At 37.7% G+C, this 12,837-nt stretch overlaps 1 protein-coding gene across 2 annotated transcripts in view; it reads right to left on the bottom strand.

The window, feature by feature from the left end:
* Window positions 1-12,837, bottom strand: part of ncs1a (neuronal calcium sensor 1a) — a 43,188-nt gene that overhangs the window by 9,322 nt on the left and 21,029 nt on the right. For both annotated transcript variants that reach the window (XM_053485675.1, XM_053485676.1), the window contains 5 exons: window positions 12,500-12,524; window positions 4,019-4,157; window positions 3,774-3,852; window positions 3,384-3,472; window positions 3,072-3,149 (listed from right to left, as the gene is read on the bottom strand). In XM_053485675.1, the coding sequence (XP_053341650.1) occupies window positions 3,072-3,149; window positions 3,384-3,472; window positions 3,774-3,852; window positions 4,019-4,157; window positions 12,500-12,524 (410 nt within the window). The remainder of the gene's footprint in view (window positions 1-3,071; window positions 3,150-3,383; window positions 3,473-3,773; window positions 3,853-4,018; window positions 4,158-12,499; window positions 12,525-12,837) is intronic.

Raw genomic sequence — 12,837 nt, 5'->3', positions numbered from 1 at the left:
AGACCTAAATACTTTGTCTGGGCGAATACTACTGGGGTACTTCTAAATAGTTTAATCTCCCCCAGATTCAATAGTGCCTCGGCTTCCCTCATGAGGTCAGGAATCAATCTTGTTGGTACCCTGCAGTCCATCTATCAAATCATGCTTTAGTAAGAATATGTGGTTTTCTGTGAGGTTCAGTGTTCAAGGTTCTTCTCTGAAAAGATTTGTTTTAATTCAGCCCTTTACCTACATGTTGTGTTATTGCCTGAAATTATATTCTGGTTTAGTCCTTATCTTCCTCAATCGCACATGCACAAAGCTGTTCTGTAACAAATAATCTCCGTGTTTTTTTCCCTTCTTCTTCTTCTTTTTCCTGTCTGGCGGACACAGTTCATACAGAATTAGTTGCCCATTTTCTGCAGCTACCTAATGTGGCCCTTGTTGCTTAGTCACCAGGCATTTTTTAGATAAGCACTTTTTGTCCATCTTTTTTGGTGACATATTCTATATTTCATATTCTCAAGAACAAGGATTCTAATTGAAATATACTTTGTGTCTCATCTTGAAAATAGGACACTAAGTCCTTCCCTTGTGAACGAGTGGACCTCATAGTCCACAGAATCCATGTACAGTATCTCCTTCAGCTGCAGTCTTCAGTTGCTGTGATGTTCATGTCTGCGTGATTAAAACCCTCTATTGTCCCATGTGTTTGGGGTGGTATGGCATGGTTATAAAACCACTTGCTCCTTACAATGTGAACACTATATATAGGCTATGATAATCTATAATCATTTATAGGCTAGGATAAAACTATTGCCTCCATCTCTCAGTATGTCAACCAGTATGCATACTTTAGAAATCAGTTGTATTAAGGAAGAAAAAAAAAAAATCACTTTTTAAAAAAAATATTTCATATAACTTCTCTACAGCACGTTCTGTAGTCAAAGATGACCAAAATATGGTGGTTTACAACATGACTTTTTGGTAGGGGCCAACTATATCCATGGCAGTTCTTGAAAATGGCACAACATTGACTGGATAAGTTAATAAAGGCACTCTGTCAGATTTCTTTCCTGAGGCTGTTAACTCACACTCTAGACATCATTTACAAAATGTCAAGAGATCTAGGAACACTGGCTTGTTAGCCTGTGTCCTAGTTTTATTTACTGTCTATAAATGTTATTTATAAGTCACTTTCTGAGTGATTTTGAACCACTAAGTGCTTGCTCAGCTCTTTAAAAATAGATTTTCCTTGAAGATAACTAGGGACCGTGGAGGCTTATGGTGACCATTGTATGTATTCTCATTTTTATGACTGTGTTAGGACCTCTGGTCAACATTCACACGCACATTTTCATTGCTAGTAGGTGTCTTTAACTTCTCCCCTAATCTACTACAATAATTTTATCTTGTCTTCTGTCCCTTTTTAATTTTTTTCCTCTTGGGATAATGGTAACCCAGTATAACTGCAGATGGGACTTTTACTGTATATTACACCTAAAATAAACTTGCCACTTAACCTCAATGCAAAAATCTGCTGTTCAGTTCACTTGCTTGCAGCTACATCACTTGGGGACTCAGGTAGGGATTTTAAAATGAGAATTTCATTGGTCAATTACTCACTGTCTATACTGCTTTATCCTGAATTCAGGGTCGCATGGGGCCTGGAGCCTTTCCGAGGAGACTTGGGGCACGAGGCGGTGTACACCTTGGACAGGGTGCCAATCCATCACAGGGCACACTATGGGCAATTTTGCAACACCAATTAGCCTAATCTGCAGGTTAGACCGTGGGAGGAAACCAGAGTACCCTGAGGAAACCCACCAATACACACAGAGACGGAAATCAAGCATTGCCAGGTATCGAACCTGCATCCTGGAGGTCCAAGGCGACAGTGCCAACCACTACACCACTGTGCCACTGTCCATTGGCTAATTAAAGTAGCCTAATTTGTCGCACTTTCACAGGGATTGTCATGTATCTATCATTTTTGTTCTTCTAAATGTTTCCAGTTTGTGGAATATACCCTAGGTCATTCAAACTAACAGGTAGCCACTGTTTTTTGGGATCTATATGGATACAACTAAAGACACTACAATGACTTTTTAATATTTTTCTCTGTAAGGTTTTCTTTAAACGAGTGTCCTTATTTACTGGTACAACTAATCCTGCTGTTTTAGCCCAACACTAATGCCTCTCCTAAACTTTACTGGATCTGGGTCTGTCTTTGCAAAGATGTAATTCACCCTCTGCTTGTCTCTTGCTACCATGTTTGCTTCCTCTATTTCCAATGCGTGTTTACAGAAGATGGTCTGCACACACTAATCTAAGCCTTCAGATCGGGATTCACTATTTTGCAGCACTGTTTATTTCTTGCCTGGAAGAACACGCACAGTGTTTTCTCCTAAGTGCAGTCGGTTAGTTTCTTTGTTGATGAACAAACCCTGGCCATATATTCTGCACTCACTTTACCTTCAAGCAGTACAAAATACTCCCACTCCTTTTGGGCAACACTGATCCTTTGAGGCAATGCACTAAAATGTTCTTTTTTTGTAAATACTATTTTTTGTCATCTTCATGTTTGCTTCTGGGTCATTGCTTGTACTGGGGAGTGAAACTGGCCTTCTGCACTTTGTCTTGCAAGAGACCAAACTGATGTTTGTAGTAAATGCCAACTTTGTACTTGTTCACAGCTTCAAACAGCTTTTTTAAATTCTAACTGTTGCAGATTCTTGGAAACACTCAGTTGTAAAAAAAAAAAGAAAAAAAAAGTGAATTCGAGAGTTCGGGGGTTCATGCAAAATCCCTATATTGAGCGGTACCTTGTTTACTGGAGGAGTTCTTAGTGCAGTTTGAACAACCTATATCAGTTAATAAAAAAGGTGATCGCCACTTAGGCATTATTTTCAGCACAGTCCTTGTAAAATACAGTTTTAAAAAAAAATCACTTAACATGCCATATAAGAAACCCCTTAAACAATTAGTATTAAAAAAAATAAAACTAAGACTTTTGCAGAAACCATATTTAAAATTATGCTGTAGTTTAATATTATAGGTATTAAACTGAAATAACTGTGTGTGGACTTCACCTTGTCCATCATAGCAAAAATACGATCCACTCTTTTCTCTGGTGTGTTTTCTTCCTCTGGAAGGTCCACTGTGTTTCCCTGCAAGCAAAAGCTGAAGCCTATGAATGTGATCTAAAAGACCTGAATGCACATATTCATGAATAATTCCACCTCATGCTAAGCCACAAGAAACCTCTAACTTACATAAACAAATTAACACGTAAATATACAAAAATAAATAATGATAGCATGGTCAGGGTAGTCAGAGTATAAAAAAAAGCATGATAGAGAGTGAGAAACAGGAAGCTATTTCTATCATACTGTGTAACTTACCACCATCTGGTAAATGGCATCCACAATGTTCAGCATCTCATCTCGTGTTATGTAGCCATCATTGTCAAGGTCATAAAGTTTAAAGGCCCCTGCAACATCGACAGAATTTAAGCATGTACAATTGTGTTCCTACACATGGGGAAGAAATCATTAGCATTTAATTGATAGGCAGCTCATGGAACTGTTGTTCAGGTGTGTATTGCTACAGCTTACTACAACTGTCCTTCTGTATACATGCTTGAAAGATTTAATCTTTATTTTTTATTATTATGTTATGTATTATGACTATGCCAACACAGAAAGTTGTAATAAAGCCTCTTAATTTATTAATTTATTCATTAAATTGACAATTCATAATTAATATTCTGTTAAATAGTAGTAAGCATTTACATCTAAGTTTTTCATCCAGTGTTCCTCTGGAGGTGACAGAAAGCGCTTGGATGAACTCAGAGAATTCAATGCGTCCATCCTGCCAGAAAAGAGAGAGAGAGGAGGACAGGTAGGTATAATGGCAGATAAGAAAAAACATACAATACAAAGATCAGCCGTTACATTACAATACAAAACATTATGCCTAGTATTGTGTAAGATCACACCGTGCAACCTTTTTGCTATCGATCTTAACACTTCCTCACCTTGTTCTCATCAAAGACGTTAAAGACAAACGTAGCAAATTTGGTTGGGTCCCCGAAGGGAAAAAACTGCTTGTAAATTTTCTGAAAGCCAGCTGAGTCCAGCTGCCCACTGGGACAGTCCTTAATAAAACCCTTGTACCTGATGAGAAGAGAACAGAAGAGGGAAATAAAAGCAGGAAGTAAAAAACATGTTCAAATATGATCTTATTTGGTTTATCTATATACAATAAAACTGATTTCACATATTGGCTAAAATCGAAACAAATGAGTGATACATTGTATGACACATATAAAAAAACCGAGGCAGGTGTAGTGTTGCATTGTTGCTGTGATTGACAAGGTTAGAGAGATTGTGCCATATTTGTCCCTCCCACACACAGAGATTTTGCAGTCTAGAATCATAACAGGTTGACATTGTATTGTCGGGATTCAAACTTGCGATCTCCCCCATGTTTGGGGGAATACGTTTCTGTTGCATCATTTGAAAGTCCCTCCCTCTACGACTACTAATAATCATCATCCTTGTGCTGCAGCGCTTCTGGGGAACTCAGGCCTGACATTTAATCAGAAATTTTAGAAAAAACTGATGGATTCAGGGCTCTCCAGGACACATGCTTATGGTAAATAAAAGATTATTTCTGGAGGATTTGTTGAAAAAATTTGCAAATACAACATCTTTTTTTTTTTTTTTTTTTGCAGAGACATCATAATCTTAGCTCCAAGGTACACTTTGTTCTAGGAAAAATCATCCATCATTTACAGTTGAATAAAGATACACAATTATCAACATAGCTATATATGACACAAGATCCACTGAATAAAAATAGAGATTAACTTTATGAAAGCAGATATATTCAACAAGACAAGCTGTAGACATTTGTGCCAAGTTTCACCAGGCCATCTGTTGTTGGAGAAACAGCTAATGAAGGCCTCCTGGCTGCAGAATACACTTGTATAATGAAAGTATGCTGAGTAAAAAAGTGCTTTAATGAAATACTTTATTGTTTGTAAACATAAAACTGATTGATACTGAAATGCTGTGAACCTCACACAAGTGGAACTCGTGTCCTGAACATTTCAGTGGCACAATCTGATTGTGTGATCAGTACTTTTTAAAGAGAGTCAGTTGTATATTCTTTATATATATATATATATATATATATATATATATATATATATATATAATCTACAATATATATATATATATATATAATAATATATATATATATCTGCTTAAATGCTGCTTGGACAAGTGAGGCTTTCTGTTGTTTTTTGTGGCTGTTAGAATGAACCCACTCCTCATCCTGTATTATTTCCAAATGTGAGATCTTGTGCATGCCCAGCTCTCCTGTTTGATGAGCATGCCATGTTGCGAGTCAGCAGGAGATTCCCAAATGGCATGGTACTTCCAGATTTATGCTGTCTAACAACTTATAATAAGATTTCTGTGTAGATAGAGATAGCGTCAAGCCTGTCTACTGTGAAGTTGTACATACATGGGTGTTAAAGAGATAGTTAGGGATTTTTCAAGTCTGTCATCAGTCTGGTTGTCAGTCATCATTATTAAAGTGCATATTGTTATGTGATGCGGGTTCGAGAACCGCACCACGGGATGGAATAATATTAATTAGGGCCCTAACGCAGGGCAGCTGATGGGGACAATAAAATAGGATTGTATGAGAGTGCTTATGAGACCTCCCTGTTTGGAGGTAGCATGGAATTATTAACTGAAAACCTAAAGCAAACAAAAGAAAATAAAAAAACACAAAATAAACAGATACTGAGGCCGGGTCTTTGCTTTTGCCTTGGGTCTTATGCGCTTTTATATTTGGGCCTGATATCTTTATCAGTGCTACCTAATGATCACACAAGTGCACAGGTATCAAGGCCCTTAATTAGACGTGCCACCAGGTGCGTCGCCTAGCAACCACACGTCTAGATGACCTCGTTGTTTCTCTGATTGTTGGTTTACATGTCAGGGTCTAAAATTGGGCTAACTGTGTTCTTGCCGAGGTCAAGCCACTTTTCGAATGGTCAGCTTTGCAGGCATCCCAATCCTAATCTGTCCTTTTATTGTTTACTCTACACAGTTCTCACTTATTTGGGCATCATATCATAGGACCATATCCAAGGGCCCAACAGCGGCAACCAGATGGTTCTGATGCTTGAACCTTCAACCCTCCAATCAGCAACTCAGAGCCTTAAACAACCTGAGCTACCACTGCTCCTTGTGGGCATTACTTACAGTAGCTACCTGTATTAGCTATTAATTCTATCATACAGTTTTGATTGCTATAGTATTGGTATAGTTTTACACAATGATAAATATCATTTGCCGCAATGTTTTTTATGCTGGGTTTGTTTCTCCCTTGCATTTTGTCCTCTAAATATTCCATATCAATATATGTCACCCACCAGCTAGCCAGTAGGCAGTCTTAGCCAGCAGGCTAACAAGCTGCACGCATGGCTCAACAACTTACCCTTGAGACAGCAATTAATAAATGATCACTAATCCTTATACCAACTACTTATCTCTCACTGAGAGAGGACACAGTGGGCCCGCTTGTCTTACAAGACGGTGAGCCCCTGTGTGGTAGGCTTGGGCTTTTGCTTATAGATCGACTGGACACTCTTTCTTATGACATTTCAGACTATAAAAAGCATCATGTCCTCATGGAAGCATGTGGCTCTTGAGACAATGCACTACTCCTACATGTGAATCTTCATGTTCTACATTCTTAACCACGCCCTTCCCAGTTGTGTCAATGAGTCAACTCTGAGTTTAGAAAGAAATCTTATGATAATCCATCATCCAGAAGTAGTGATAGCTTATTGAGTACAGTACAGTGAACACAGAGGCGTATATTGAAAATTATATGTAATACCTCACTAAGCAACTCTGTTTGAAAGTCACAGAAGGCACAAGAAACACATTTTTCAATTTTAACTGGGTTTTATAAAATGACTCTGATAAAAAAAAAATAGATATAGTATATTTAGACAAAAATTACCTAGCAAAAAGTTTAGTTGTCAACACATTGTGGAAACTTATTAATTTCTCAAGATTGTGAATGCTGAAACAGGTTACTAAAGATAATATTAGTTGATGAAATGATGTTGGTCCGATGTTGCCTGCATGACGCTGGAATAACCTTAAACTTTAAAACAATAGTTATTTATGGCATTTCTCAAAAATCTTGCAACTGGAACACCCCATGTGATTCCCTGCCCCATTCCAACATCTGCAGCTCACAGCTAAATTAATCTTAACATTGTGCCACTGCTGGAGACCAATTTCAAGCTCAAATGTTTGACAATAATGTCAAACTTAGTTCTAAATCAGTTTACAGAAGTTTATTGTGTTCAATCAAAGAAGGAAATATCTGTATTCCAGTACTAAAATCACTCATACAAACAGTCCATCTGATTGGCAGTCAACTATGCCAGAAACAATTTATAAAAGCTGTTGTTAATGAGAGATCAGTTATTCTCTTTTATTGTTATGAGTATTTCCTTATGATTTTTATCTAGCTGCATAATTGTTCTGCTTGGTGAACGAGCTGATAGGATACAAAAACAAACAGGCTATTTTAATCAAGCCGCAGCCTTTTGTAATCAGCAGAGGAGATGGCCGAAGAGATGGCGGTGGGAGGAGATGCTTTCCAGACCAAAGATACATTTGCGGCCAGCTGATTATCTTAACTTACAGTGTGGAGGAGGAAATATGGCAGCAAAAAGGCATTTTAAGTGTCTGCTTGTAGCATCTGAGTAACATTTTAAAAAATTGCTTGCAATTAGGAGACGAAAATGTATTTAAGGACAAGAATCTAAAAACAAGAATCTTAACAAAGCCAGCTGTGCTGTCATTGGTAAAACAGCTGTTACTATTACAACAAAAAAGACTGTGAAATAACAGCACAACCATCTTACAACTCTTCCCTTTTTGTGAACATGCATGTTTATTCAAACAGATTATACAATAAATAACTGATATACTGTACAATACTCAATTCTCTGAGTACGTATTGGTGAATCTTGCACTGGTTACAGATCTTAAAATGGGCCATGGGGTGTGAAGTGGAGGCATATCGGTATATCTCATGGCAACATGCACACACTCATCACAATTTAGTGTCACCAGCATGTTTTTGAGGACTGGGAGGAAAGTAGACTGCCTTAGAGAAATACATTTGGACACGCGGCAAACATACAGACACTAACCAGACCTCAGCATCAGATCAGGAACCCTGGATCTGTCAGACAACAACACTGCCCACTGTGCCACCACGCCAAACAAGTAAAATATTTTTCTTCTAAAAGTGCATTATGTGTTTGATTCATTCTTTCTTCTTAGTTTATCTGTATGAAGTAAAGATAATTGCTCTAGACAGCACAAATGTCCTGCTTTTATATAAATAGCACCAAAGTACAATTAAACTTCCTCTAATATAAACAACTGTCGTCTAGTTAAAAAATCATTAGGAAGAAACCAGAGGCCTAAAAAAAAATATACATAAACACTGAAATTTTATAAGATTAAAAACAATGAGGATTTATGACAGAAATGCAGTCTAGGACCCATGGGTCTCTCCACATGCCCCTAATTTCTAATTTTCAGCCTTATTTTAGGTTTGAGGGCTCAGTAGCATTAATCTTCTAAGTTGGAAAACTGAGTCTCATACTGCTTTTCTGTTGAGCCTGTACGGTGTTTAATTTTCTACAGTCAGATTGAAGAGCTAATGCATAAGCAAACTTGTATTCTTGCAAAGGAACAAGTGCGGCGTCGGTAAAAAAAAAAAAAAAATCTTTTCAAATTTTACATATTCACAGATTTTATAGATAGTGACACATTTTCACTGTTGTTGACACATTTATAAATGCTCTCCACACCCCAAAAACTTGTCTTTGGTCACATATTTCCATCAATGTCCTTTTATCATTTCGGACAATACTATAGTGGTTTTAGTTCCTGTATCTGTTCAGCTACAGCTTATACTCTGTTTTAATACATTCTTATTCTTTACATCTACTCCCTACTCCCTCTCGTACTCCCTCTCTCTTGCACTCTCTCTCCTGGGCATGCTGTCCCATGTCAATTGCTCTCCATCTGCTGTGTGTGGCATCCAGCAGGCGGGTAAGCTGAAGCTTTTGGCACATGCATTAAAGGAATTAAGAATGCAGAGAGGAGAGAGAGGGAGAGAGGGAGAGAGAGAGAGAGAGAGAGAGAGAGAGAGAGAGGAATGACTCAGTATTACTAAATGTACACTCTAAAGTGACACAGCAGGCATAAGCTTAAAACAAGTTAAACTATAGTAAAACACGAAAGTGACTGTTCAGTCATATAAATAAATATTAACACAGCAGTTCTTTATGGTGTTAGCGACTAAATGGAGTAAATGCAACTTTCAAAACAGGCTTGACCTTTTCCCAGAGACACATTACCAGCAAAACATAGCTTTTAGATATTCTATTTGGGTCAAAAGCATATACTTAAATTCACTAAAAGCAGAGGAATTTTTTTTTCCTGAATAAACATTTACATGCTTGGCTCAGTTTTTCTAAATTGCTCTATTAAACATCATATTTATATTACAAGAATTGCATTTATTCTTAATATTTTATAAAGTATAAATATCTTGTCCATAGCACTAAAGTTTATTTAAGCACTACTTAGGAAAAGGTTATATACAATACTGTATGTGTCAGGACGCATTATCCTGCCAAAGTGGCCACTGGCATCAGAAAACACTGTTTCCATAAAGAGGTGTACTTGGTCAGCAATGGATCGGCTTAGGCACTTATAGAACCAGTCTGCGGCTACGCAGCCCCATACAAAACAAACTGCAATGCACTGTGGGTTGTGAAAACCTTCAGAACCAGCTTGAAATTTTTCAACATTTTGAGCTACAGTAGCTCTTCTATTGGATCCAAAACCTTGGGCCAGCCTTCACTCCCTGCGTGCCAGGTCATGACTCGATGGCCATCTATGACCCTGTCGCCAGTTCACCAGTTTTCCTCCTTTGGACCACTTCTTGTAAGTTATGACCATTACAGACCCAGAACGTCCCATAAGTCATCTAGCTATCTAGCTCAAATCCTTATGCTTGCCCATTTTTCTTCCTCCAATACAAAAAAACTAACTTGCTGATATACCAGTCTGCTTTTTTGATTAAAGCTTCTTCTATTGCTTGCAACAATTTTGCACAAGGCAGGGTACACCCTGGATAGGGTGCCAATCCATCCTGTTCGCCTAATCTGCATGTTTTTGGACTGTGGGAGGAAACCGGATTGCCACCAAGCACGGGGAGAACATGCAAACTGCAAGTCATGCAGGCAGAGAAGAAAATCGACCCTGGCCAGGAATCAAACCTGGACCGTGGAGGTGTAAGGCAACAGTGCTAACTATTACACCACCGTGCCGCTCCCGCACTCTGGCTGTAGAACTTTGTTCATCTGCCAACAAGCTTTTATATTCCTTCATTAAAAAAATGATTTACACTGAGCTGCGAGTCATGAATGCACCGCTGTCTTCACTTCTGCATGAGAGGTGACTCTTCATCTTCGTAGGGCTGCTTTCCAAAACAGCGAACAGGTGAAAGTTAGATGGAGCAAGTTCAGGACTATAGGAAGAATGCTTCTGCAGAAAGTTTTTGCAGAGTTACACCATAGATATATTATATCTTTATTATAATAAAAATATTATTATTATTATTATAAGGCCAATACAGTTAGGCTACTCCTAAAATGCCATTTCAGTTGCTCTTGTGCATCAGATTGTTCTCTTGCTGCATAACACAATTGCAGTTAGCTTCAGACCACAGACTAATGACTAGACATTTTCCCTCAAGCAGCAAATCAACCACACAGCGTCGCACTACCACTACTGTGTTTGACTACAATATGATGTTCTTACTGTCGGATGCTGTGTTTATGACAGATTTAAGAGGACTCTTTCAAAAGGATCTACTTTTATCCACTCATTCACAGAAAACTATTTCACAAGGTTTGAGGGCCATCAAGGTGTTTTTTGGCAAATGCTAGACAACACTTTATGTCCCTCTTGGTTGGGCCTGGTCTTCACCCTGAAACTCTCTCATGGAAAAAAAAAAATTTTGCCATCTAATTCTGGAAAGATGAATACACGCTTTTATTGAGGCAAGAGAGTCCTGCAGTTCCTTAAGGGTTCTTTTGTGACTTCCTGTATGAGTCATTGAAGCACTGGTTAAAGGAATTTTAGTAAAAAAGAAAAAAAAACACTTTCTTTAAATGGCACTAATTCAATGGAAACCCAGAGCCTAAGAAATGGTTTCAATGTAAACGTATTTCAATATTTCAAAATCAGGAATATGGAAATGACAAGGATTTAACTTAGGATTTGGTATAATTGTGTTTTGAAATGAAAAGATTCCTCAGCAAAGGCAAGGAAATGGCAAAATAAAAGCAAGCTGAAGATACTTAAGATACTTATGTAAAACATACATTTATGAAATTAAATGTATAGTCGGCTTCAGAATTATTAGCATCTTTTATGAAGATAAGTGAAAAGGTTCTGCTACTCAATGTAGTTAAAAAAAAGCTTCATCTCACACTAGGAATATGAGTGAAATCAAACCATTAACTAGAGTACATAACTACACGTGTCTCAATTTCTGGCAGCCATAAAAAAGCTCAGATGAACAAAATGTAACTCGAGCAGGTCTCCATTAATATTTTACTCTTTTTTTAAAATTTTTATTATCGCCTGAGTGTTTAGGAGCGTGTAAGTGGTCATCGTGTTTCTCTAAATTATAAAAAGGAAGTCTAACATTCGCAGTTATTGGGTATTAGAGTATTAGAGCATATACAAATCTAATGTAAAAAATTGCAAACACATACAGTATAGGGTCATAGATAGACATGATGTTAGGATTCCTCATCTACAGTTATACACCACATCCATGATGACAAACTTTTAGGAAGGCATTGGCTTTACTATAAAATCAAGAGACATCACTACACTGCTCATTAGTGAGCGTAATAAGTGATTCAAGAAAACTGTGTGGCACTGAGATTGTCTCAAATTAAGATTTCACATTGATGCCACTGACAAATAAAAGCCTGTACAATCCATCTCCACACTGACACAGATATGAGCTCAGGAGCCAAAAGCTGCCCACAGCGCCCACACCGAATCCACATCCTACCAGAAATATGAGCATCAATGTCTATTACGATTAAAGATACTCACTTGTTCACTAAGGACACAATACCTCATCGTGTGTCCATGGTAACACTCGGGTCCAGAAACAGGCATTATCCAAACACATGCATCAATACTCTGACAGTAGGTCTGTGGGGGTGTTCTTATACACAATATTTGACTTACAAAGCTAAAAACACACATTTCTTTTACAATAATTAATTTGTGATCTGATGGGAAAGTAAAAGAGAAAAGGATGAATTCTAGCATTGGAAAACCACAAGAAAAAAAATAAAACTTACCACTGCTGGACTTCTTTTTCAGTGACTGCGGAGAAAGGCAGGAGAGAGGAGATTATTATTAATAGCCCAGGCTGTAGTTTGAGAGATTTCAGACCGAACAGTATGCACTGGATTTAAAACATCATGTAAAACTACTTAATTATTATCCTTAGTAAAAAATTATGCATTATGTTTAAGCTAATATTTTTCTCTCTTTCTTTCTTTTTTTTTTTAAATTATGACTGATCCCTGAGTTTTTAGTTTTGCAAGTGCATGTGGCCAAACTGTAAACCTGACAATACAGCACAAAACTGTCAGAGAGCAAATGAAAACTGGCGCTGTGGAGGTGTCGGCCTTCA

This window comes from Clarias gariepinus, chromosome 24, assembly GCF_024256425.1.
Source record: "Clarias gariepinus isolate MV-2021 ecotype Netherlands chromosome 24, CGAR_prim_01v2, whole genome shotgun sequence".
In the NCBI taxonomy this organism is placed as follows: Eukaryota; Metazoa; Chordata; class Actinopteri; order Siluriformes; family Clariidae; genus Clarias; species Clarias gariepinus.
This window is presented reverse-complemented; position numbering and strand designations above follow the sequence as displayed.